The sequence below is a fragment of the Coptis chinensis genome, chromosome 3 (assembly GCF_015680905.1).
Source record: "Coptis chinensis isolate HL-2020 chromosome 3, ASM1568090v1, whole genome shotgun sequence".
Taxonomy (NCBI): domain Eukaryota; kingdom Viridiplantae; phylum Streptophyta; class Magnoliopsida; order Ranunculales; family Ranunculaceae; genus Coptis; species Coptis chinensis.
In genome coordinates this window covers 15,980,272-16,008,114 of record NC_141458.1, presented here as the reverse complement: position 1 = coordinate 16,008,114, position 27,843 = coordinate 15,980,272, and the positions used below count along the sequence as shown (strand labels likewise).

The following is a 27,843-nucleotide window of genomic DNA, read 5'->3' as shown; positions in this document are numbered from 1 at the left end:
CTCTGAATAACAAATCCACTGCACTTCCACAATCAATCAACACCCTTTTCACCATGTAATTTCCCATCGCGACGGTAATGACCAGCGCATCTTCATGTGGTGAGTTCACTGCCCTGAGGTCCGCGCTACTAAATACAATTCTGTCATTTTCTACTACTGTCGCCTCCCTTTTGTCGTGGTCTATCCATTCTCTCATTGATTTGCTGGATACTTGCGGTCCGCCTTATCTTGTCTCTATGGGCGTTATGACTCAGAACCTGACTGCTGTAAATCACATTGATGGTTCCCAGTATTCTTCCCTGAGGCGGCATGCGCTCCTCATTCTGAGCGTCTCTCATAAACTCTCTCATCCTCCCTTTCTCCACCATCTTCTGAACCAACCATTTTAGTGTGTAACGATCGCTCTCTCATGATTCTCAGATCGATGATATGCCGCCGGAAGGGTTTCTCTGGTATCTCTATTGGCATGCTTCGCGGTCCTTCATACCCTGGAAGATTCTTGATTAGGGGCAAGATCTCACTCAGGGGCCTATTCAGCGGAGTCTGTTCCATCTCATAGTAGGGATTCCTCTCCCTGTACTCCCTTCGGACGCCTTCCCGGCTTCCTTCTGCCCGTGCTCTATATCCCCAGTATCCCCCACTTTCTTTTTCTGATGTCTCTGCCCTCCGGTGTTCCCATTCCTTCTCCAAAGACAACACTAATTTCCCTGATCTCTTGGAATCCTTCTGCATGGTATCTTCATATCTTATATACTTTTCCACTTGCGGATACAGCTCATGTAAAGTCGTTATCTCATTATTTGCCATGGACTGGTGCACTCCTGTTCCCGGACGCAAGCCTCTCTCAAATGCTATCACTGTTGTCCTCTCATCCAGATTTTCCACTTTCAGTGTCTCTACCTTGAACCGGCACATAAACTCCCTAACTGATTCCGTAGACCTTTGTCGCACGTTGAATAAAACGCGATACCTACCACCCGCTTCTTCTGATGTATGAAGTGATCTATGAACTCCTGCTCCAACTCCTGGAAGTTTTTTATGCTCCCAACTGGTAATCTATAGTACCAATTCGACGCCCCTCTTTTAAGGCTAGCCAGGAACATCATACACCGCAAACCATCATATCGAGACTCCTGCCAAAGTGGCATCTGTTGCCGAAAATGATGGATGTGATCCACTGGATCTCCTTTGCCGTCGTACCTCTCGAACCTCGGTTGAACAAACCTCCTTGGGACCTCTGAAGCCCATATGTCATCTGCTAATGGGTTGCGATTCAACCCAGCCACCACCACCGGTCGGCTCTCCTCCTATGTCTTCTTCTGCCGCCCGGTTCTCCTCCCTATCATTGTCTATCATTTCTTGAACTTGCTCCATTGTCAAGCCAGCTACCGGGTTTTCCACAAGATTTGGCCCGGGCTACTCATCTTCAGGTCCCTCATCTTCAGACCCCTCACTTACTTCTTCCCCGGCCTCTTCCTCTTCCTCCGCCTTCTCTTTCTCTCTTCTCAGCTCATCGTTCTCCTCTCTCAGCCTCTCAATCTCTTCTCGCATCAGTCGTGTTTCTTCCGCTGCTCGTCCCTCTTCTCGTTCTTCCCCCTCATTAATCACCGCCTCCGACGTCGGCTCCTGAACCACCACCCTCTTTGGTCTACCCATTGCTCTCTTTGGTGCCATTTCTAACTTGATTTTGTCTCTCCCCACAGACGGCGCCAAATGTATGATCCCTAAATATCTCAGTTAAACAATCTCTCCTTTTTCCTCTTCCTCACTATTCTCACCTTTTTCTCTTTTAGCGGCCTCCTTTTTTCTCTCCTCATCCTCTTCTTTTTATATCCCCGAATCAAGACCGTCCATCTATCTTGTTATCCCATGGCTCTCCCTCTGACCGTACTCATGCCACGTCGGCGGTCTAGGGTTCCGCGGTCTTGATTCCCTACTCCTCCATTTTCTTTGTTATGTTGCATCCTATCCCCTGTACCGCTGACTTAGTCCAATTTTCCCACATTGTGCCACTACATTAGACTTGGCCAGAACATTGGGGTGGGCGGGTTAATGTATTGGATTTGATCTGTGACCTAATCTAGTCTGATTTAATCCCATAAAATTGGACTCAAACTTAAATTTTAGAATACTAGATCGCAACAATTAGTCTCAATTTCTTTCTATATTGATTCTCATCAAAACATCATCACTATCTGTATCAAATTTGTAAAGGAGTGTTTTAGTTCACCTTTACATACAAGGTAAGAAGGAGAATGGGATTGAAGGTGGGAAAGACCGAGTTCGTCGATGAGCGAACTGCCTACGTATCTTACTCTCGATTCTGGGGGGAGAGAAGAATTAGGTCCGGTGTAGTTCATATGAGAAGTATTTATAAGTGATGAAAGTGAATCTGAACCCAACACGTGTAAAGATCAGCACAAATGTAGGGTGGAGATTGTGGAGGCGTGTGAGAACTGTGCTAGTAGGTCTGCCGTAATGATGGGGATTAGTAGCAGGGGTTAGTAGCTTGCAGCAATAGTCGATTCTTTGGCGGCAGATTTGTTTATAATGTCGCGACTTTAGTCATGATTGCTTCTAGAAGGTGGGTTGAGTCATGATATAGAACAATCTGCGTAGTGATACAAACTGTTCTAGAGCTATCTCATAGCTCGTGGACGCGATTTGGTGATGTAGGTCGGAGAAGTAAGTTGGAGGTTGGTGTGGTATTTCCACCATGCTAAGTACGTGCTTGATATTTCTGAAGAAGAATATCACTCCCTCACACAGCCCCCTCTTAGTAGGTCGTGCAGTTCATTGAAGTGATCTGCTGAGATAACACAGTAGTGTGTGTTGAGCATGCATGAAGAGACGAACTGATGCAAATGGAAATACCCAAGGAACTTTATAGATCGATTTGTACTATCCGGTGAACTGGTATGCGGTAATAGTTAGCACGTGTATGGCACATGAGCAAATCTGAGCAATTGCAAAGAAAATGTGCAGCCCCATTTTTTTCGGGATTTGAAAAAACAAGACAGCTTGTTGGAAGATGTGTGCAGCTAGGGCTAGGGTGTAATCTTAATGCTTTGGAAACTGGAGGGGCTGTTATACAAAACAATGCTGGCTATCTGAATCGCCATATTTTGTTTTTCTTTGCAGAAAAACTCACTACACCGAGAGTTTTCAGGTTAGTTTTCTGCCATTGTTGATCTTCTGCTCTCTGCTTTGTTCTTGCTTTTAGTATTGAGTTGTTAGGTCATTCATTTTATTGTCTGTTGTAGAGTTGTGAGTGACAAGAGAAAGATGTCTGACTCAGACGATACGTGATCTAATGAGATTCACGAAGTTTCTCTTGGCTGGGATGACGTGGAGGAAGAGAAGGAAGAGTCAGTTTGTGGCGCATATCACCATCGGTGATGTTGGTGTATTGCTTGATATGGCCTGCTTCAATGAGGTCCTAAAGGTAATGCTTTAGCCCCCAACACGCATCAGTCTAGTGACATTTTGCTCGATGGAAAGCGCAGTAAGGCTTGTCGAGTCGATTTGATGGTTGTCGTACCTCCGGTCGGTAGTATGCAGCTCGCTTGATCTTGTCCAGTATGTAACTGGGAGATCATGTGAGGATAGCAAACTCTCGGTTGTTGTTTGTTCTGTTCCCCGACTTCTGTTCCTGCGGTCTGGACCGCTTTTTGGTAGGTGGGGTGTCATCGAAGATCGCTGCTACTTCTAGGTCTTCTGTCAGGCCGTGACGTCTCAGGCTTTCTTGTAGCTTAATGTACTTGTCTACTCAAGCATATAGCTCGGACAGCATTTCTGGACGCTCTTTCATCAGCGACCTGGAGAAGTCTGTGTTGCGCACTCGACATGCATTGGAGAATGTCAGTGTGGCAAAAGACTCTTTGAGACAGCTTTCCATGCATAACAGTTCAGCTTTGAACCGACCTAGGAATTGGCGAATGGTTTCATCTTCGCCAAATGATAGCTAGAAGAGTGAATCAAGATCAGCTTTCTTACGTATGTTTTGGATGTACTGACTAGCAAACAAATCGGTGAGTTGTTCGAAGGTCTTTATCGAGTCTGGCTCGAATGAAAAGAACCAATCGAGTGCGCTATCTTTGAGACTAGCGGGAAACAAGCGACAATGAAAATGGTCAAACTCTGGTGCACTATAGAGTGTCAAGCTTTGAATGTAGCGAGCTACGTACTAACCAGGACACGCGCTGCCATCATACATCGGAAAACGTGGTTGGATGAAATCTGGAGGAGAAGCTCTACTAAGTACCTCAGCAGTAAACGGGGACGTACGGTATGTCTTCAGCATCTTTTGGATGATCTGGGTGGCGTCTTTCTTAACTGCACTTTGGTCGATCCGCTGTGACTGCTCGTTAATCTGTTGATTAACCTCATTAATACCATCCTCTGCTACGGTACCAGGTGGATTCTGCGTGTCCACTTGCGCGCGAAACGTGACGTTCTCCTGTCTGAGTAGTGTGATATGTTCATTCATTGTTCCTAGCTGACCTACTAGACTCTGGATTTGAGCTTCAAGGCTTGTCATGCTTCGTGGGCTTGAGAAGTTGTCTTGTTGGTTTTGGGAGTTGTTAAGTGGTTTCTTAAGAAATCGAGACCACAGACAGCGCCAATGTAAAGGAGTGTTTTAGTTCACCTTTACATACAAGGTAAGAAGGAGAATGGGATTGAAGGTGGGAAAGACCGAGTTTGTTGATGAGTGAACTGTCTACGTATCTTACTCTCGATTCTGGGGGGAGAGAAAAATTAGGTCCGGCGTAGTTCATATGGGAAGTATTTATAAGTGATGAAAGTGAATCTGAACCCAACACGTGTAAAGATCAACACAAATGTAGGGTGGAGATTATGGAAGCGTGTGAGAACTGTGCTAGTAGGTCTGTCATAATGATGGGGATTAGTAGCAGGGGTTAGTAGCTGGCGGCAGTGATTTGTGTACGTGCAGCTTTAGTAATGATTGCTTCTAGAAGGTGGGTTGGGTCATGATATAGAACGATCTGCATAGTGATACGAACTGTTCTAGAGCGATCTCGTAGCTCGTGGACGTGATCTGGTGACATAGGTCGGAGAAGTAAGTCGGAAGTTGGTGTGGTATTTCCACCATGCTAAGCACGTGCTTGATATTCATGAAGGAGAATATCACTCCCTCACAAAATTCATATGCTTGAAACTGCTAGTTACATACATTTCCTTAATATCAAATTCTGATCAGAATAACATTATCATTCACCGCACCAATAATAATAAAATCTAATGTTATGGTTAGCATCTGGAGATGGCCAAGTTTAAAGTTTAAACTCATGGCCATATCTAGGTCCTAACGATATCATTACTCGTTTAATTGAAAGGTATGATAGCAACCTGGAAATACCCCCTAACATGCCGTATATATATATTGAATGTCACAGGTAATGATTCTGTATATAGAGTGAATTACTCACATCTGTGACAAACAAATCAGAGCATACTGAAAGTGGTTTTCGTAATCTGATAGCTCTACTAACTATTCATATATGTAACCTTCAACTTAGAATCATACATAATACATAGTTTGGGATTTCGAATCCAAAATTGATAATATTTCTACCGATGCTATATTTTAATTTCAACTCATTTCAGAACCATTAATATTTCACCCACCCCATTAATATTTCGACCCACCCTATGTTGTTTTTTTTTTTTTTTTTTAAAAAACTGAAATATCTAGCGGTATTCCGACATTCTGTTCGGAATCGTTAACACTGACATAATATGGTATTATGGTCTTCAGTCAAGAGACTGTCTTTGGACTTTGGAGAACAACTAGGCACAGATGCAGATGCAGCTGGAGTTGCTTGAACTCTGGAGACTGTCTTTGGAGTTTGGAAAAGTACTAGATCTAAACTACTTTAAAGAACGCGGCTGTGAGCTATAGTCTCGCAACAGTACTTTATTAATTTTTTTTTGTAACTCTTTATCTCTTCAACCATTTTGTTTTGACGGAATTGCTCATACTCAATTGATTAAATTACAAAAACCCAATCAAAATGTTCAAGTAAATTTGAAATAATAATAAGGACAATTATGTCATTTAGATTCAACACACTTTTACTTGGTCCCAACGCATGGCCCACATAATAGCTACTAAATTGTCCCTATATTTTTGTTTATTTACGAATTAGTCATGCAAAAAAACAAAAAACAAAAACATTATGCACATGCATCATGCTAGTTCTAATAATACCACGAGGACGTACTATAGATTTGATTAGACATTAGCTATAGTATTTTTTTTTCTTTTTTTCTTTTTGTTTTCATAATCATGTGACACCAAGTCTCACGATGTAACATTCTTTCTATTGTATCAACGAGCCCGTTAGGTAGACTCCACTTATTTAGACTCCAATCTCACTCCAAATCCATACTGTTAGATTCTATTAGCATCTACGGTTACATTATTATTTCCACGGCTTCTATAAATCCTAAAAGGGTATTTTCGGTAGATAGGTTTGGAAAATTAAAACAAAACTTACGATACAAAAAAATAAATAAATAAATAATAAATAAATAAAAAAAACCCCCAAACCCCTTCTTCTCTGTCCTCCCTCTACCTATTGAACTGAAGATTGAGGAAATAAAATTTAATCACAATTCACCTCTCAACCACGTTGATCCTCTGGAGAGAAAATCATCTCCGCCAAATTTAGCTTCTATTCCCAGTGACTTTTCCATTTGTATTTGCTATTTTAGTTTTCTAATTTCGATCTAATTTGTCACTTGAATTTATAATCTATTATTATTTTAAATCAAATTTTGTTTTATTGTTTGTTGGATGTTGTTAGGTTAAGAAAATAATAATAAATCTTGGGGCAGATGAATGAGGTATTTGAAGGATACGAGCATCAGTATTGTGAGATTTCCAAAAATTTGTGGAATAGCAAATATGTGGAAGTCAGATTGGCTATGAGGAAACGAAGGTTGGAAGTAAGGCTTGTTTGCCTACTGGGGTACAAGGATTGGGTGGTGGATTGCCTAATTTGAGAAGTAAGAAAAAAGGGCAACAGAAGGTTTTGAAGGAAAATCACGTGACTGAGGCTTTAAAGAAACTTAGGGAGCAGACTCGAGAGACGGTTCGAGGATTGGAATCGATAGTGTATAAACCAAAGGTTGGTGGTGGTGGTGATGATTTGGGCAAGGAGGGAATGATGGAGGATTGGGTTAAGCAGTTTGAGGAGCTTGCTCGTTCTCAAATATTTTCAAATCGAGAATTAGTTTTTTGTTTTTATAATTGTTGATTTGGTTGAGAGTTATGTTTTGCAAATTGTACGTCAGGACTTCCGAACACAATTATAATGCATGTTATGTGATTAATATGGAATTATAGATTACTTGTTAACCTGCCTATGCTAGAGATACTTCTACTTGCTCAATGTATTATATTTTGTTTAGGCTGCATTGGGTTCATGGAGTTAGGCTTTGTGAAGGTTAAGAGTGGGAGAGAGATAGAGATTAATGAAGTATAGGGGACATTACTGCTTTTACCATGTATGCACTCCTACTTTATTGATTAAAGAGAGGAAACTAAATTGCCTACAAATTGAAAGAAAGTCGTTGGGTTATAATTGGATGGAGTGACCGGCCATCAATGGATCATTTAGGGGTGGTGGGATTATGAGGACTGTGATACACATAATGAAAAAGAGATAGGAGATATCAGGTCTCCAGCCAGAGTGTATTGGACTTGCCCTGAACTTATTCACTGCTAGACTAGACAAGAAGAACCTTCACTGCCATTAGTTCTTTCTTTGTTTTCTGGTTTTATTGTTCTTAAATGGATCTTTAGCTTATACGGCAAAGCACTTGAGAATGGGAATTCGTCTCCTGATTTTCAAGAGATGGTGGTTCAAATCCACCAAGATCCTCAAATTTTGATCTCACCTATATATTGTTGTTTCTATTACATAGGGGTTTGTGTTGCAAAAGGTGTGTGTGTGTTGAGGGTTCAACGGCTAGAAAGTTGTATCGCATTTTTAAAATTTAAAAAAAATGATTTTCCTGCTTCCGCAAAAGTGATGGGGAAAAAGTCGTTTTGAGGTCCAGCCCAATAACTAACTTGAAAACACACATACGGAGTCCTTGTACTAGAGTAACTTGGCTATGCTCCTTGCTTCTTTTCACATTTTTCGGTATTTTGGGCTTTATTGTTTTTGATTTAGGACTAAAGAGTACAGACCTGGTGAAAATTTCAACTTTGATATGTGCAGAAGTTTCTGAAATCTTGGTAATAAATCAGGTCATTGAAATATGAGAGTCCTAAACTTATTCTCTAACTTTTGACAGATATTCACTCTATTGGCCTAGAGCCACCACAACTTTTAGACTTGTCCCCTTTCAGCAGCCACTTCATACTTGTCCCAGAGGCTAACATCACTCACCAGCTCTTAAGGGTAACTTATTATCATGGAGTCATCACCGGTTCTAGAGATTGAAACTAGGCCTGAAAGTTATTGTCACCCAACATGATTAATATTTGGGATTATAGATGTCAAAATTTGAGAGTACCAAAAAATAAATATGGTCGTATAAGAAATAGAGAACTTGTTTGAATATGTAGGAGCAATAAAATAGCTCTATTGAGAGTTATTATTCACTTGATTGAGATTACAAAATTCTCCTACACAGTACAAAAGGCCAATACCGAGAATACATAATCGACTCTGAGTACACAAAATTGAGATCTAGATCACATAATCCTCTCATGATTAGGCATATTGGATGCTCTATGTTAACTCATCCTTTCCTTTCAAGTCATCAAAATATAGAAAGAGGTCTTCTATGCATCTCCGCTACTAATAATATTTGTTGCGTCTTCAGTACTACCTACTTGTAAATGAGTGAACAAAAATTAGGCCACAATGAAGAGTTAAACTGAATAACAATTAGAAATTTATAATTATAGAACAATGAATAGTAAATTTGCACGTATGCTCTTTTTATTTGGATTATTGAGACAAGTTCTTCTGTCATGAGTAGTTCTCTTTTTACAATATCCGCACATCCTTAAAGTTGTTTGCTGGGAGATCTCAAGTGGCTTTTTCAATCTGCCCAAACCGCTCTTTTTCATATTTTTCTTTCTCCCTTTTGTTTGAAAAATATTGGGATTCAAAAGCAACACTTGAGGGCTGACAACAATAGGTTCTTCTTCTTAAATAACCGCATTTGGCTTCTTAGATGCATCGTGTATTGAAAACCTTTCTAGCAAAGTGCCCATCACTTCTACCATCATTCTAAATTTCTCAACATCCTTTGCATCTTCATAAACAACTTGATTGGCAAGATGAGACCCATGCATAAGTCTTAGCACATCTGAATCTTCAACACTACTTAGTATTACACTCTTATCCATAACTCGGTATTGGTTTGATCCTTTCATCCATCTTCTCAAAACCCATTGTTCGGGTATCTCATTAAAATCATAGTGGATAATTACCTTCAAAACATGTGCACAAGGAATTCCCATGAACTCAAACCACTTGCATTCGCACGAGCCATTACTAGTTGTTCAGTTGAAGATCACCTTCCAGATTTTTCCATCACCTTTTTTTATTTTTTCTTGTTGTCATGGTATAGGAGTTGAAGTCATTTCCGCGTTCTTCACTTAAGAGTTTGTAAGTCATGGTTTTAGAACATTTTTCTTTGAATTTATTGTACACATTTCTTGTATAAAGTGATGCAGGATTCTTTAAGAGATATTGAGAGGCATCCGCAATCCGATCTTTGTGCTCAGATTCATAGTCTTCTTCCCTTTCCCTTCGAGCAAATCTCTGCAAGCATTTCTCATTTTTGTGAACAAACTCAACTAGAGTAGTGTCAGATGTAAAGTAATCTTTATAAAATCCATTCATTCCTTCGCTACGTCCAGTAGTGTTCATTCCAGCAAAAAAAGTATTTAGGTGGTACACGTCCCACATCTTTCTAATATCATACATTTTCTTTTGCCATTCATGTTCCACTAGATCGTATTTTTGCAACATCTCTTTCCACTGCATTTCAGAAGAACTTACATCATAAGTCTGATGCAGACAACAATCCATTGCATTTTGAAACCCTTCCCTCGTAAAACACACATGCTGCAAATGCTCGGGAAATTTACTAGTGATATGCCATAGACAAAACCGATGTCGAGAGTTAGGGAATACTTTGGCGATAGCTGCTGTCATCGCTTTGTCTTGATCAGTAATAATGGAAACTGGGGCATGACCACCCATAGCCGCAAGCCAAGTCTTGAACAACCACAAAAAGCTTTCTTCAGTTTTATCTAGTAAAAGAGCACAACCAAACTGGATAGACTGAAAATGGTGATTAACTCCAGTGAAGTGACCAAAAGGCATCGAATAATAGTTTGTTTTGTATGTGGTGTCAAACAAACAACATCTCCAAAATGCTTGGTGCGCATCGCGAGAATGCGCCCATCTATCCAAAAAAAATTCACACCCCCGCTTTATCGATGATCGACTCTATGGCATTGTAAAACTGAGGATCTTCCAGTTGTTGCTGTTGAAAATAGTCACATGCTACAGTTGCATCCATTTCCTTCGGTGTTTTGTACCTCTTGTGCTTGGAGTTCAAATGATTATAGCAAATTCTATCTTTGAACCCAACTGTCTCTCCAAAAATTGATGGAACTTTTCCTACTGGTAAGTTTGCATCATCAAATTTTTCAATCAACACTCGAGCAACCAAAGGCATAACCTGCATCGACCTCATTTGCCCCGTTTTAATGGAGTAACCATCTTGTGGGGATGAGTATTATCAAAACATTTCACTACCCATGTCATATCATCTTTCCTAGCAACTCTAAATCTTGCTTTGCACCCACATTTAATTGTTGAAGTATTTCTCCTTTTTATGTCATTCTCTACGTTGCCTTGTTTCTTGGTGTGTGTCCCCTCCCGAGCACAAACCATTTCACATACAATCACTGAATCATCACCATGGGCTCTCTTTTGTGTACTACGCACTCAACTTTCAAAACTATTTTGTTGACCAAACTCATAATAGTATGACTTTGCATCCTCCAAACTTCAAAAAGTCATACCTACTTTGGGCATTCCCAATATCTCCCCTTCTTTGTCAGGAGTTTGAATAGAAGAACACCCAAGCTCATCAACTTGGGTATCATGCTTGAAAACTAATGTTTCGCCATCACAATATTAATAATCTCCACTTCATTGGTTGGCGAGTTCATCCTGGATACAACAAAATCCCATCAATTGAAGCAACAATTAAAGACGATAGAGACGTAAATCCTCACACTTCAGTTCAATATAATAGGTAGAGGGAGGATGGAGAAGAAGGGGTTTGGGGTTTTTCTCTGTCTCGTAAGTTTTGTTTTAATTTTCCGAACCTGTCTACCAAAAATACCCTTTTAGTATTTGTAGAAAGTGTGGAAATAATAATGTAATCGTAGATGCTAATAGAATCTAACGATATAGATTTGGAGTGAGATTGGAGTCTAAATAAGTGGAGTCTACCTAACGGGCTCGTTGTATCAATAATATATCCTTATCTGTGTGCAAAAAAAATGGTCTTCAATCAATTTTTGTCATGATAAGTACGAAATGGACTTTTCTTTTTCTTTTTCTTTTTCTTTTTCTTTGAAGTGGAAATTTTATTAATAATGATAACGAGTTTTACAAATAATTAAGACAAGAGTACAACAAGCTGTGCCGCAAGTTCTTTCTGAATGGCAAATCCCATCCTCCTAAAAACAAACTCATTAGAACCAACTGTCATTACGTTGCAGTCCATAACTTTCTGCAATCTCTTAAAGAGCTCAACAGACTGTTGTGCCAAGAAACCAAAAGTGTCAAAACCTTAATCACACAAACCGTGTACACCCTACCTCGCACTCGCTCTAAAACCGCGGTTTGGCAATTTTCGACCAAAAGCTCCTCCAATCCGCGCTCTCATTTTTTTGAACCGCGCTTTCAGTTTTCAAACGCGCTCTTCATGTCAAATGGTCATACAGATCAAATTTCTACTGAAATAGATGTTTGAACAGAGACTTTACAAATTCTGAACCTTCAACATAATAAATTGAAGAAAAAATAACCAATTAGAACAAATTTAGATATGACTGTTTGATTGAAGTGGTAAAATTTGTCTCTTGAATTTCCTTTCAATATCATATAGATTGATGAAATCAATTGGGGGCTCTTGTGGGCTTGTATTTGATCTGTTGTTTCCAAAGAAGAAGAGAAGAAAACCTTGAAATTCGTATAATATATTGTGTCCATCTCTAGGTAGGCAGCAAAGCAAGTGTCCTACTTTGTAGCCAACTCTTTACAACCGTCAACTTCTCAAGTAACACTATGTTGCAATGTAATTAATAATGAGATATAGAAGTACGCTTTTATTTTCCCTGAATATATTTCCCTTTTATCAAATAGGCCAAGTTAACTTCAATACCAAAGAGATTATCGATTTTTTTTTTCAAAACCAAAGATAACTAATAATATTATTAATACTTTATATGTTAAGTTGTATTAATTTATATCATTTTATATACTTCATATATTAAAATATTAATTACTTAATTAATAATATAAGCGCTCTAGACCCGCTCTGAAAGTGGGAGCTTCTCAAGTTAAGCGTTTTCGCGCTCTCGCTCCCGCTTTCGCTTTCGCTCCAACTCAACGATCTGGTGACTAAGGTCAAAACTGAAAGGAATGAAACAATGCTAGTTAGCTTTACAAGCCTCCTTGTGTTTTTCAATTTTCCATGTTGTTCCTCTATTAGCGGCTTCTCTCACCTCAAAGACTCCATTCCCAAGCCCTACCAACGGAGAGGCTCCAATTACATCAACACACGCATGCCTCCCCTCAGACCAACTGTAGATCAATACATCCGCAGGCCGAAGTGTCGATCTCCCCTCATTCGGATCAATGAGAAAATTTACGTACAGGAGCCTCCTTCTTCACTTGTACCCCATCTCTCCAAAATGCATCACATAAAATATCTCTGACATGATCATGTCGGTATTTGAAACCTAGAAAATATCTACAATGTGTTGCATGGTCCCCGAAAGCATCTAGTCTACTCCTTTTGCAAACAGGGCATAGACCACTATCAAAGTACAAAGGAATCATGAGACGGTACCAGAGAATAGAACGATACTCTACCGGCGACATACGCTGTCTAAGTCCCTCCATCGAAATAGCAAGTAGAAAATATTTTGCATGTTCTGACTGCAAGCATCCAATGACTGCTTTCTGACGAGCAAATAATACAAACTCCCTCTCAAGACCAGCAACAATCTTACCATAGAACGCTTCTGCCAAAACTTTTTGTGGTTTTGAAGGGACGATAACATTCACAACCATAGAACTGAGGTCAAAATTGGGTAGACAGAGACTCAATACACTACTAGCAACATCAAGAATCTCATCCAAATGTACTGGGCCACAACTCTTAAGAATGTGGTTCTGAAGCTCAGAAGTCTGATAACGGGAGGCCACAAAAGCAAAAGTAGAGACATCAATGGCACAGTAAACACCTAACCCAACAAGACGTAACGGGAGTGTCAATAAACATCACTGCAAATCACCGAAGTCAGGACCATCAGAAACCACAATATCCTGGAGAACACTGTGGAGATGCCGATCAAAAATCTTAGTTGCATCTCTAAAAAGGGATGGTGGACAACTATGAATCGTAAAAACCAACTTAGAGATCTCAACACATGCACGTAATAGCGCTAACTCACACTGTGGATCATCCAATACAACTAAACGGTCTATCCAACCAATCCAGGTTGACCGTGTTTTTTTGTGTACTTGGGGATCGTGTTTTTTTGGTGTACTTGGGATAAGACCCTAATTTCCCCATCTAGTAGGGGCAATCCTAATTGCCTCATTTAGTAGGGGTAATACTAGTTAACCATATATCTGTGAGCCAAAAAAAGATGGTCTTCAACCAATTTTTGTCGTGATAAGTACAAAATGGACTTACTTGATTTTCTCCTTCTCCAACTGTTCACACAGTTCACCAAAATACTTTGCGCACCCATGGAACAAATCCGCAATTATTTCTTCCCCGGAGTGACTGGAGAGTATAGATTCTAATTCTAATACGGCTAGGCGACATTTAGCCCACTTGTGATCTTATCTAATTCAAAATCTTTGTTTACAGGGATTACATCCCAATCTAGCCAAGGACATATCTCTTGTATGACCAGACAAATAGGCTAAAATGTTAAATGCTCTCTCTTCAAGCTGGTGAGCTAATGAGCTCCTTAAATCCACCTCAGTTATGTACTGCTTCAGCTATTGTAAAGTAAAGCTGCTGTCGTAATTAATGTAGCGGCTTGTATGCTTCTCAACCATTGTCACCAAATACGGCGTTTTTTTTAAAAAAATGCGTTTAAAACCCGAGATATTGCCAAGACGCCCCGTTTCAGGTTTAAAACCCGATTTTTCAAAAAACGCTGCTTTTAAACGTTTTAAACCCGTTTTTAAACTTAAAAAGCGTTTAAAACCCGAGATTTTGAAAATCTCCCGTTTTAAAACTTTTTTTTTTTTTTTTAAACGCTAGAAAAGAAAAGGATTTTGGAGTTTACCTTTTTGAAGAGTGGGCGCTAGATTGACTTATTGAGACCATTCTATTTTGTTTTGGACTATTAATAATTAATTGAAAATTTTAAAGTTATTAACTTATTTGTAGTACTTAATTATGCCATTATGGTTGGTAATTAGTAGTATCTTATTTTGAGTAGTGTTTTGGCACTGAATCTAAAACTTATAGTATTTGGATGAGTAATGATAATTTGATATTTTCATGTATTTGAATTTTCTTTCATTTGTATTATTATTATTTTTTTATTTTATGTGTCTATTTTTTTTTTTACTTTTATAGAAAATCAAACTCTTTATCTATTATATTATTTATCATCGGTTTTACCGTTTTTTTTATTATTATCGTTTTAAACCCGCTTTTACCGCTTTTAAACCCGTTTTTATGCCCCACGCTTTTTTTCACCTTTTTTCGTTTTTTTTTCGAACGTTCCGCTTAAAACATAAAAAGTTTTTTCAAGTCATAACCGCTTTTAAACCCGTACCGTACTTGGTGACAATGTTCTCAACTGAGTTCGATCTGTAGTTCTGTACTAGCGTTCCTCGTAAACAGAAGAGCGCACAAATTATCTTTTATGCACCCACACATAAAGTGACTGCCAAGTGCCAACACACAGACACACCACAGTTTTCCAAACCGATCCTATAAAGACTTTTCTTCACATCGATCAGTTGACCACAAAGACTAACTGCTCAGAAACGGGTATACTTATGGCACAGTGGATTGGTGGATTTTAAAAAGTTCCAACCATTCTTACAATATAGAATCATGGAAATGTGATAAAACACACATAAGCGCTTGTTTCTTGAAGTAAAAGTTACCGAACTTGCTATATTGTCAGTCATCCCCATCGAAAATCATGAGTTAACTAGTTGTCATTTGTGTGATAACGAAGAAGTGGAACACTATAATTTTCATTGTGACGAGGCAGGACTCAGTTTGAGACACTGACACAATTACCTGAAACTCAATATTGGAAACGTATTCCAGAATACCATGCTATCATATATCTACACTATATTATATCCGGGTCTTTCGGAATACCCTTCAATATCAAGTAGACAATTTAAGATATCCTTATTTATTTAATTTAGAAATATCTCCCTCACTAAATTTAGAATAATCCCCATTTTTATTAATATAATTTGAATAATATCTCTTTTTTTATTAATAATGTAGATACACTTCTCTAATGTCACTTAAATTAAATAATTACTCTCATTTCCCACATTGAAATTAAAACAAGTTCTATTTTATTATTGATAATTTAAAATAACTTCTCTAATATCACTTAAATAACATAATTATCTCCTATTTTGTTTTAAAAAAATAAATAGATGAGTCTCTCTTATATAATTACAATTACCATTTACAATTATAATCCAAAAAAACCATACTAACTATCAATTTAGAAATAGGAATTTTAAGACTTAAAAAAACCGATTTGCATACTTGTAGTGTAGATATTGGACAAACATACCGAACCCATCAGATAGAAGTACAGCCCCAATCGCCACATACAAAAGCCTATAGAGTATAGATAGAGGAGTCTATTGGGCGACAAAGCGTGTGGCTTTCAAAGGGGTTCAGCATCCCAACAGTGCATTAGCATATAGCTGTCCTCCATTTCAACTCCCTAAACTTCTGTCCCCCCTCCACTCTCTCCCTTCCTAGACAGATCCAGTTGCAAAGAGCCCACAGAGCTGCAACACATTTTCATTAAACTTGTTCATAGTTAATTATTGATCGGGAGAATTTCTAATATTTCAATTGGATCCACAGATGGGATATTAATGCAGAGGAACAACTTCCTGAATATAACAAGTTATGTTTCTTTGCTCTTTATAATGCTATCAATGAATTTGCTTATGACGCTCTCAAGGAGCAGCCGAGCAAGGTTTGAACATCTTGCCATGCTTAAAAGGAAAAAGGTTATACTTCATTGGCATTTTAAATGTACACAGACCATCTATGCTAATTAATTTCGCTAATTTTCTGTTAATGCTTGTTTTAGTGGCTGGTCAATGCATATCATATCTGCTCGTGGCAGAGTGGTTCCACACTGGATAACATCAAAAAGGATTTAGTGCATGTCTAGCACTCTAGCATGTAATGATAATTCTCCCCAAATACGGTATGTGCTGTAGGCCGAGTTTGGAAAGAGGTGATGTTCCGTCATTCTGAGAGTAATCCAATGCGAGTGTTACAGAATAAGTTGCTCAAGAACATCTATGGCATTTAACAGATGAGGCGTGGAAGAAGATTAATGCAGAGCTCCTGGTTGATTCAGCATCACCACCAACTTTTGTTAACGTGGTATTGAACTTTGTGACGACAGAGGCAATCTTTTACCAATATGGAGGGCGTCCCAGACCGTGAGTCTACGAGCAGAGTCTTATCTTTGTTTGGTGAAATCATGTCACCTTGTGAAGAAGATGGAAACCTTTCCTCAAGGAAAAAAGTAAAGCCTATTGAACCTGGTCAGAGTTCAATTTAGAGTGAATAATGACCAAGTTGAAAGCTAGAAATCGAACATTTGGTAAGAATGGAATTCCTTTACAGTCAGTTTTCTGAAGTCCTAAAAAAAAGGCGCAGAACTATTTTTTATCAATTTTTTTTTTTACACCAAAAAAGTTGGTGAAGAAAACCATTTGGAGTTGGAAGCACGTCTCCATTAAAACCTCGTTTTGTTGTCTTCTTTCGTTGACTTAACAGCCCTTAACTCATCTAAAGCACTCCCACCATCACATATTCACATTCAACTTATTTTAATCAATTCCATGTATTTGATTAAAATCATTAAATAATATATCAGTAAAGCAAGTCGGAAGTAGTAGCTCACTCTACTTATCAACAACACAAACTTGTCACATTAAAAAAGAGGACAAAATAAAACTAAGAAAATTGAATTAAATTAAATTGACATTAACAAGGCCAAGGAGAAACGGACAGTGGAACTTAGTTAGCTTCAAATTACCTACACCACTGAGTAGAATTCCAAATTCTGCTCCTTTAGTGAATAAATAACCATACAATGACTGATTTTTCACTGAAGGAAAAGAATTTCAATCCTAATATTGAATTACCCTCACTGTCCACTATCACGGCTTTGAAACAGATGTTGCGTCTCTAACGGATGGTTCACCAATGCCGTTGCCCATAGTTGACTGAACAGTTAACACAGAGATGCTAGGTGATGTGGGTCCATCAAGGTTGGAACAAAGGAAAGGGCTGGTCAGGTTGTTTTTAGGGTTTCTTGAGTGACCTGTGGCTGTTGAGATGGCACTTGCAAGTGAGATGGGCATTAAGCAAAGACCTTTTCCTTGAAGGTATTGCATTGCTGAACCCATATCTTCTTCCATTAGCTTTGCCACTTGATTCTCTGTTACTGTTAGACTGTCATTAACTGACACTGGTTGTGCTCCATTACTGCTCCGTCCACCACTCCCATTTGTCTGAATTGAATCCGCGCCCCCCTGAAGTTACCATTTTGAAACTTTTAGAAAAGGTATTGGAAGGGTTTCTTAGGGAATTTCGAGTGGGTGAGTGAGTGAGGGGCACACCCTGCACTTTTCTTACTTGGTCTTTCTGTTCATTATCGTAGGGTGTGAACAAAACCTTTCTCCACCATATAGGAAATTGCGGGACTTATCACTTTAGTAATCAGATAAAATTAATGATATTGATTTTAGACCATATTAGCATATACATCTATGTGTGAATTAGGAAAAACCGATATATCATATATGTCAGCTGTGGTTTTATGTGGCCCAAGCTTGCAGTCGACTCACAACTACCTAATGATAACAACCAGGAAGCAATATTTTTTATGCTTCAGTAGAGAACTCTCCATGTTTAGCGAATTAAATCACCGCTGCTATCGCTCTATCAGTGTATTACCAACAAAGAATTCATACCGTACCAATCCAGCTTTTCTTTTATTCATAAAGATTTTAAATTTTTTCTTTTTTCTGCTTTCAACTAAAAACTAAAAGTTTCACTAAGTTTTACCCAGTGGCAATTAGATGCATTTTTGTAAAATAAAAAAGAAACTTACCTCTGTGGAGATATCAGCTAAAAGGGGAGCAACAGCTGCAGCACCACCTAACCTGCTCATGCTTAGAACCTGTACATGGAATCAAAAGGAGAGAGAGTTAGGGAGATAATAAATTCCTTGTGATTCTTTTCCTGATTATATCAGATTAATTAATTGGACAATGAGTTCAGTGAGATTTGTTTAGAAATAAACAAATATATCCAAAAATGTACTTGCCTTGACTTGAAGCTGTAGGAATTTCACATAATCAATGATCTCATCCAACATGGATGCCTTGTCTGTCTGTCATTCCAACAACCAAACCAAAGCACAAGAATGGGATCAAAATACAGTCATGGCCAAGCCAAGGACTAGTTTCAAGTTTCAATAAACATTACAGAGAAAGAAAATAAATAAATAAATTGCACCCAAGAGCCAAAGAATTCAGTGTTGAACAATTAATTACTAACCATTAACAAACAATATTGTGAATCCCTAGCAATAAAACATTTGTGTTGGATCAGAGATTAAATATAGCATGTGACATTCAACGAAGCTGCCTTTGTTTTTAGGATTACACAATTTTGTCGTTATTAAGATTTGTATAAATAATTATACAATATATAATTAAGGTGTACAGTAGAATTGTATTAATCAACAACTCCTGGGTGTACCTAATCACACATTCACATAGAAACTTCAGATTGTTTGTTTAGTAATTAAAAAACAATAATTTTTTTACCTTGTTGGCATTGGGAACTAGTTCTTGCAGACCTTTCATTCTCTCTGCGATTCTCTCTCTTCGTAACTGCCATCCAGACAAATCCCAATTCCCAATAATTATATCAAAACAAAACCAACAAGACAAAATACAAACAGACAAACAAAGAGTAGCCTAATTACTCTTTCAGCAATGCTATGTGGATCGGTTGCTTGACCTCTCCTTGCCCTCACTCTCTGCCTTACTGGTGGGGCACCACCACCACCACCACTGTTCCCAGTAGCCACCGCTTGATTCATTCCTGTAGCGGCAGCTCCGAAATTTTGCGTCGAAATTGACCCATTCTATAATTTTATAAAAGTAAATGGATTAATAATTTGTTTAAACGAATTGAAAAAGAAAGAAAGAAAGAAACCTGTGCATGATTGAAATGCTGAGTGGGTCGAGGTAACGAGTTAGAGAAGCCGTTGTAAAGACCCGGGGCCGAGTTATCAGTGTCAGCACCATTTCCAAGAGTGAGTGGAATCGGTAAAAAGGAGGAGTCACCACCGATCCCAGCAGCTCGTAATTGTTGTTGTTGAAGTAACATTGACTTAGAAGTGGGTGAGTCAGCAGTTATCTGGTGTTGTCGAAGTCGGGAAGCAAGTAGTATGGACTCATCATACTGAAGACTATTATTATTGTTAGTATTATTTTCAGGTTTGGGATTGAGATCCCAAGGAGACTTGTTTGGGTTACCATGAAGATCAGACCATGAAGGTAAGTTACAAAGCATTTGGTCTAGGAAATCGTCCGGGGGTGTTTGATGATGATGATGATCGAAGTTATTATTATGTTGTTGGCCTTGATTATTGGTTTGATGAAGATCTTGGAGAGTTAAACGAGAAGGTGGTATTGAATTGTTCATTGCTTCTTGTTGTTGGGGAAGAAGAAGAAGAAGCGAATGAAGTTTTTTGTGTTTCTGGGATTGCTAATTATAAGGAGAACAAGTCATTCCATTTCTCTACTGTTATAGCTCAGCTGAAGAACCAATAATCCTCATTTTAAAGAGTTGCATTTATGCAACCCCTACATTTATAATAATAATAATAAGCCCAAATTTATACCTTTATTAGGGTTGTAGTAAGTAGAACAGTGCTAGAGCATTTCGTCTAAGGTGTCCACGTGGAACCTAGGTAGACGAGGGATTCTAGCTAGTGTTTGGTATATGCAAAAAAACTAAAGTATTAGCAAGTAAATATAAATAAAAATTTGAGTTATGCATGTGTAGTTAATGAACAATTCTGACAAATTATTATATTCTAAATTTGTAATGCGACAAAATATATCTAATTTTTTCCGTATTAGACCCGTATAAAAAACATTTGGCTGAATTTTTAAACATATTATTATTCAAATTTTCAAATTTTTGGCGAATAATTTCCATATTGATTTTTTATCGTCCGCGAATTTACTAGTTATGATCTCTAGTGGAGAATATTATGATAAAACTCTCAAAATTCTATTTTATAAATCGGTCTATCAGCAGTAAAATTCCGAGCAAAGAATTTCCAAATCACTTTTTTTTTTTTTTTTTTTTTTTTTTTTTTTTTACATGAAATTTTATACTTTAAAGATTGAATGATGTGCACCATTGCAATGCATTTTGACTCTCGTTGCTTGCGTTCCCATTTGAGTGCTAAATGCTTCTACAGTAGTCGAATTTGTACACAGTAATCAAGTGATGTTTGACTCTACTACGGTTAGGAAATTGAGTCCACCTGGTCGGCTAATGGAGTTTGGTGGTCGTTTTCAGTATTGGACGCAATGACGAGAATGCCCTCTTACGGGATCGCACGCGGGAACTATCTTCTTTTTCGATGCAGACAAAAGAGCATGGTTAGTGTCCAGCTTTTTATTCCTTTCTCATCAGCCGCAATTTTTTATGTTTTCATTTGCTTCTTCCTTGTTTTCTTTTCCATTTATTTCTATAATTACTTAATTAACAAAGTTTTAAACTCCTATCCAAAAAATTAAAAAACAGGAAACTGAAAGTAAACAATGCAAAATCCTTGGTTATCATATTATTTCAGCTCTTCCATGACCAAACGTGATCATAAATATAGTCCATATATAAACCAAAATGAGATACACACTATGTTTGTGTTCAAGGGCATGAAGCGTGGAATGAAACTAGACTGAAGTAGTTTGGTCAGTATCATATATATCTCCAGTTCTAGAGCCTCCAATTCGGAACCAATTGAGATGAATTAAGTGTTATAAAAACAATACTTAGTTTTTAATATGTATGAAACATGTTTTTGGTTGGGTTTGAACTTTGAAATCATGATTTTTTCTTTTTGGTTAGGCATCATGTGGGTGTGGGAATGGACTTGTTTTTGCAAAATTAATTTTGGGGGTGCACCACACACGGTATCCTCAATCACACTGGGTGATAAGTGAATCTAGCTAACGTTCGTTTTGATTTTTTTCTATAAGATCAAGAGTCGATCTTGTTACAAACTAGCTTTGACTTATGTTGAAGTGCACTAGAGTGTTGTCTTGTGGGATTATTGGTTGTTGAATCCTGATAAGTATGTGTCAAAGGCCATCAGCGTATACCGGTAGCAATTTCGCTTTCAAAGACATTGTGAATTCACAATCCTCAATTGTTAGTTGCTACTGCTATAATTTATTGGTTCTTTATTTATTACTACTGATATTAGCACTTGATGTTACAAAATATTAGCTTTCAAACATTAAGTAGTCCAAGATTGCAAGGCTTAGGGGCTATTTGTTTTTTTGGGTTAAGTTATAAGAGGGTCTTATAAGATAGTCTTATAAAGTGGTTTGTTTTTAATTTTAAGTTCCTCTTATAAGCACTTGTAAAAATAGAAAAAACAAATACATGACATCTTATAGATGATTATTTGACAAATATAACCCTACTTTACATCACATTTAACTTGAATATATTAATTTGAAATAAACGTATAATTTGATTTTCGGTTTCAAATCAATTTTGATAATTAGAATATCAATTTTAAGAAACTATCTTAATTGGCGATGGTAGTGGTAGTGGTCTTAATTGCACGGTGGTGGTGGTAGTGGAGGTGATGATATTGGTTTTAATAGCATGGTGGTGGTGGTGGTAATAGAAGTGGTGGATGTCTTAATAAAAATGGTGGTGGTGGTGATAGTTTTAATAAGCGGTAGTGGTGGTAGTGGAGGTGATGATATTGGTCTTAATAAGTGCAGTAAAAGTGGTGGTAGTGGAGGTGATGCTCTTAATAGTTCGATGGTAGTGGTGGTGGAGGTAATGATGGTGGTGGTGGTGGTGGTGGCAGTGGCTGCAGTGGTGGTGGTGGTGGTGGTAGTCGGTAGTGGTTAAGGTAATGGAGTTATTTGGAAAATAAGATAATGAAAATGGAAGAAAGAGATAAATGAAATTTAGGAGGATATAGGCGGGGGTGTTTGAGTCATTTTTCAAGTTTTAAGACTTATAGAATTGAAGTAGATCTAATTTTGGTGATTTATAGAATTAGAAGTCTTATAAAGATATTTCTAGTAGAATCATATTCAAGAAAAAAAAAAAAAAAAAATGTCCAAAATCACTGGGCCACATCTTATAAGAGGTTATAAGACTTCAAGGTCTTATAAGAGGCAAAAACAAATGGCCCCTTAAGCTCTTGATAGGCACACACCTTTCACACTGATCGGAGGAGTTACTGGCCTTGAAATTGGCAATGAACATGATGGGATGGGTCTGCAGTTTCCCATACTAAGAGCCTGGTTGATAAAAGTTTTCATACCAGTGGCAAATATCTCGGTAAATTTGGAAGTGGAAAATATGGGACGTTTTCTCTGCTCCCAAAATTTAAACAAGACAAAGAGGTAGATAAGTTTTTCCGCTGGAAACGAGAAAATAAAACACGTGAGGGAAAATCTGGCAAATCTCAAAAAAAATTGGGCAGGTCCTAAATTGCTACCAAGTAGCGGCAAATACACTTTTAAGTGAGAAAATAACATTTGGGGTTATCAAGCAGGCCCTAAGGCAACATAAGGTCTATTATAGAAGAAAAAAAAACAGAGGGCAGCATAAGTTCATGGAAAACACATGTACATTGAGCTCATGTCAAACTTTTGAAGAGAAAGTTGATCTGAGGAATATAATGTTTGAGAGATTTGGATTCAAGCTAAGCCCTAAACTCGATCTAGTCATGGAAGGTTATCTCAAAGGGCTAGTATGCAAAGAGACGAAATTGAGGTCATTGAGGAATCTTCATCACCAGGGTCCATATACTAAGGGAAGAAAAGCAAAATAACAAAAGCAAAAGCTTGACATGATATTCCATCGATCATAAACGAAACCATTGGATTAAACACGGAGAGCATCTGGTGAATTTGTAGTACAGTACTACAATCAAGTTCTTCAAATGGAATTGTGTGTGTGTGTATTTGAAGAGTCTATTGAATCAATTTTGTTGTTCAAATCGAAGTTTATTATTTCGATCAGCTATGTATTAGAACCATTGGCCACATATCTTGAACGAAGTAGTAAAGCGCTAATCTATCCTTCTTCGTGTAGTCATTTTCACATACGGCATCATTGATCTTAATCATTGAACAATCTTTTGTATAGAGTGTAAGGGACATCCCCAGTCAGGCGAGGTGTACGAGACTCACATACAACGACTCCCCTAACATAGCGTGACTCCAGACACACGAGTGCCCATCACACTCTCAAGCAATTCCAAGTATTCACTATATTAGAAGACTCGCATACTCAACAGCTCAGTGACTCGCCACTCGAACCCATCTCGTGACATCATCACATGCTACTGTCATCATTACTAATTTTATCCTTAATCTATTTTTCCGCGGTAATACATGTGTCATTACAGCTATCCACCATCATTATGGAAAACACCATCATTAGACTCTATACCAACTCAAATAAACCTAAACGCTTACAATTACTACCTGTGTGCCTCTCATAGACATATGTCATTCATCCCGACCGCACATTTGTACTCATCAGCACATGTGGCGCATCCGATGCACATTCCTAATATCTATAAAAGCCATCCATTAAAACTATGTGTGGCTTGATTCTAGATACAGACTAGATACGTATGCATCTTCATCCACATGAAGATCAGCCATTAACACCAAACAAAATCATTCCCTTTTTATTATCATAACTTAAGAACTAAGTCTTAACTTTGATGTAAATTTAGACATTTACAAACAGTGCATCTATTGTCAGCTTATTGTTCATTGTCATGAATCCATATATGAAATATTATTGATTTTCTCTAGCTTTATAGAATATGTCCCTTTAGGCATATTCTATATAAATTTGATTATTTATACCTCTCGTGGATTATAAAGTTAATTTAATTTGCGTTTTCAAATTTTATTAATAATACTGTAACACTAGCTAATACGTACACATAATCTTTCCCTTTGTTAATTTGATTCAAGACTTTAAGGCATATGCATGAGACACAAAGATCAAATCATGTATTATGAGCTTGATACGTGTAGAAGTTTGGAATATGAAGCAATTCAATGTAAAAAAAAGTGCTCAAATTCTCAGACCACACATGCTCTCTAATGCAAAATGAGACTTAATTGGCCCAACATGATTACACGAGGAAGTAATGCTAGCTTCTTCAGATAGGGGAAAAGATTGCTTTAAAAAAGACAATCTAAGGATTGGTCAAGTGCTGAATGTTGGAGTTATCCCTCACATGAGGAGAGAAAACCGGAGGCTGAGACGACGAAAGCGGGACAATTCGGCATCGCAAGAAAGCAAGCCAGCGCCAGCGCCTTTCTGATAGAAGCGACTTCGCTTCGAGTTCCAATAACATAGAAGGCGACCAGCTCAAAGTGGCCAGCCCGCTTCAGCTTCCAGTCTTCGGTAGCGACTTCGCCAGAGCGGCCGCGCTCGTCTAGTTTATTTTTTGGGCTTGCTTTCAGATATCCGCGAATTTGGTTTTGGAGATAAAACCAAAAATCAAGGTTTTGGAAAACCTAACCTAACAGAACCAAACAAGTCAGAAGGATTGGAATCCAGACTAAAACAAAAGAGAGATAACCTTTACAGAGATACAACCCTGTAAAGAGATAAGAGTGATCTAGTAAGGTGAGAGGCGTAAGGAGAGATTGTAATCTTCCTTCCCATTTTATTAAGAACTGGCTCTTGTGGAAGTAGGCATCATTGGCCGAACCACGGTAAATCTTTGTCTTGTGGTTTGTTGTTTAACTGCTTTACATTATTATTTGTTGTTGATAGTTGTTTAGCGAGTTGGGCATGTTAGTATAGGTAGTTTGTGATATTTGAGATTTATCTGGAGTTGAAGTGTGTTCATACAAGTTATCGTGTAGTGGGGAACCGATTGGTATTGGTGTAATCCCCAACAAGTGGTATCGAGCCTTGGTTAGAATAGCCTAGGGTGTTATCGAATCTTTGTCGAGGAAAGGTGTTTGGCCAAAATTCACGAGAGAAGATTTGAGGTTAAATAACTTGTAGAGATGGACCATTCCGTGAACACTTTCGTATGATGAGTCGAATAGGAAGAACTACACCATCTGGAAAGCGAGATGGAAGACTTGCTTCTTTACCGAGGACTTGGCACTTCCATTGAGAATGAGGGGAGTAAAACCGAGAAAAGGCCGATGAAATTTGAATGGAAAAAGCTTGACGAAAAGCTATTGGGTACATTCGACAATGGATAGGCGGCGGTGTCTTTCACCATGTGGCCCAAGAGACTACTGACCTTGATCATGGAAGAAACTTCGAAGACCTTTATGAGAGGAAGTCGGGTGGAAACAAAGTGCTAGTCGTTAAAGTTTTGCGGACCACGCGAAGTACCAAGAAGGTTCTTCAATATGCGAGCATCTTAATGAAGTCTGAGAATATCATCAATCGGATGCATTTGATGAAGATCAATTTGGGAGGCGAAGTTGAGGCTTTGTTTCTATTAGGCTCTCTACCGAAAGTTGGGAGACATTAGCGGTTTCTCTACATGGAGCGCCCGAGGATGGAATTGTTACCATGGAGATGGCTACCACGTCTTTGTTGAATGAGGAGACTAGAAGGAGTGCAAGAAGCGACTCTTCTAACTTCGGAGGTCTTTTCACGCGAGAAAACGGGGAGAGGTCGAAGCGAAAAACCATCTCGTTCTAGAGGTGATGGCGAAAATAAATCTAGGGGTGAAGCTAGAACTCCCCAAGGCGGAGAGGCAATGTTACTATTGTGCCACCAAAGGCCACTTCGATATGAGTCTGCGAGAACAATTGAAGAGGGATGAGAAGAATAAGCGTGTACATGAAGACATGGTGCGAGAAAGCGGAAACACGGCGGAGATATACTACCGCACTAGTCGGCGACCTAGTGGGAATTGTGTCGGTTGTGGTGTGTCTTTGTCTTAGTACCTCATGTGTCGGGATCTGAGTGGGTGATAGATCTGAGGAGCATCCTATCCGTCACACCGCCTGAGGGATTCTTCACTACCTACGGTTTGTGGTGAATATGGTGAAGTGAGGATGGATAACGATGGCGTCTCGAAGATTATAGGCATTGGAGATGTTCATGTAGAAACCAATGTCGGCTACACCTTGACACTCGAGGATGTAAGACATGTCCCCCCGACATACGGTTAAGCCTAATTTGGTTTTGGGAAATTAGATGATGATGGCTTTGTAAACTTCGTTTGGTAGCGGGGTATGGAAACCGGAAGGAGGTTCCATTGTAGCGGCGGAGGAAAAAAAAACTTGCTCTCTTTACAAAACCACGGGCTAGTTTGTGTAAAAGCGAAAGCGAATCTGTGAGAAGAAGAAGCTTCATCTGAATCGTGGCACAAGAGGACCGTGTCACATGGGCATAAAAAAGGGATGGAAGTTCTTGCTAAGCAAAAGGCCATGCCGGACATTAAAGGTACACATTTAAATACATGTACTCATTGTTTGGTAGGAAAGCAACCGCGGGGTGTCTTTCCAAAGATTCCGTCTCCACGAAAAGGACAACGTCCTTGAACTAGTGCCTGGAGACTTATGTGGTCCTATGAGTGAAGTCCCACCGGGGGAGCGTACTTCTTGACATTCATTGATGATCGTCAAAAAAAAGATATGGGCCTATAGTCACGAAGACCAGGATGAAGTACTTGGCGTGTTTGAAAATTCCACAACATGGTGGAAAGAGAGCTGGGAAGTTGTTGAAGTGTATTCGCTCGGATAATGGGGGTGAGTACATTGGGCCATTTGAAGAGTATTGCGAGTCATGGGATTAAGTCATGGCGGACCGTTCCCCAAGACACATGACGAGAATGGAATAGCGAGAGAATGAACCGTACCATTGTAGAGAGGATAAGATGCATGCTATCTCACTCTAAGCTACCTAGAAACTCTTGGGTAGAAGCAATCGTCTGGCCGTGCATGTGATCAACTGTCACCCGCAAAGCCTACGAATAGTGATTAT

General features: G+C 38.6%; 2 protein-coding genes and 1 pseudogene across 3 annotated transcripts; 1 reads left to right on the top strand and 2 right to left on the bottom strand.

Moving 5' to 3' along the window:
* The first annotated feature begins 3,343 nt into the window (after positions 1-3,343).
* LOC147508218 (peroxisome biogenesis protein 19-2 pseudogene) lies at positions 3,344-7,283 on the top strand (annotated as a pseudogene).
* Positions 7,284-9,193: 1,910 nt separating this feature from the next.
* Positions 9,194-10,379, bottom strand: LOC147508217 (protein FAR1-RELATED SEQUENCE 5-like). The gene is made up of 3 exons (XM_086596967.1): positions 10,188-10,379; positions 9,702-10,031; positions 9,194-9,478 (listed from the first exon to the last, which is right to left on the bottom strand). The coding sequence occupies exons 1-3, from the start codon at positions 10,377-10,379 to the stop codon at positions 9,194-9,196; spliced, it is 807 nt and encodes a 268-aa protein (XP_086453093.1).
* A 7,090-nt stretch (positions 10,380-17,469) lies between these two features.
* Positions 17,470-20,419, bottom strand: LOC147508216 (bHLH transcription factor RHL1-like). 2 transcript variants are annotated; one of them, XM_086600786.1, is made up of 6 exons: positions 19,795-20,419; positions 19,562-19,723; positions 19,401-19,466; positions 18,896-18,961; positions 18,680-18,748; positions 17,470-18,098 (listed from the first exon to the last, which is right to left on the bottom strand). In XM_086600786.1, the coding sequence occupies exons 1-6, from the start codon at positions 20,284-20,286 to the stop codon at positions 17,724-17,726; spliced, it is 1,230 nt and encodes a 409-aa protein (XP_086456912.1). In that variant the 5' UTR covers positions 20,287-20,419; the 3' UTR covers positions 17,470-17,723. The 2 variants fall into 2 exon arrangements, with proteins under 2 accessions (XP_086456912.1, XP_086456913.1); XM_086600787.1 differs by lacking the exon at positions 19,562-19,723 and having other exon boundaries at positions 19,795-20,360.
* Between the last annotated feature and the right edge of the window lie 7,424 nt (positions 20,420-27,843).

Excerpts from the sequence above, each read along its gene's own strand:
- LOC147508217 (XM_086596967.1), bottom strand. The coding sequence starts at position 10,379 with ATGCCTTTTGGTCACTTCACTGGAGTTAATCACCATTTTCAGTCTATC. Across the intron at positions 10,032-10,187 it reads TGACAGCAGCTATCGCCAAA|TGGAAAGAGATGTTGCAAAA; the intron begins GTATTCCCTAAC and ends TCTGAAATGCAG. Across the intron at positions 9,479-9,701 it reads CATCACTTTATACAAGAAAT|GTAATTATCCACTATGATTT; the intron begins GTGTACAATAAA and ends CATGTTTTGAAG.
- LOC147508216 (XM_086600786.1), bottom strand. The coding sequence starts at position 20,286 with ATGAACAATTCAATACCACCTTCTCGTTTAACTCTCCAAGATCTTCAT. Across the intron at positions 19,724-19,794 it reads AGCATTTCAATCATGCACAG|AATGGGTCAATTTCGACGCA; the intron begins GTTTCTTTCTTT and ends ATAAAATTATAG. Across the intron at positions 18,749-18,895 it reads TCCTACAGCTTCAAGTCAAG|GTTCTAAGCATGAGCAGGTT; the intron begins GCAAGTACATTT and ends TTCCATGTACAG.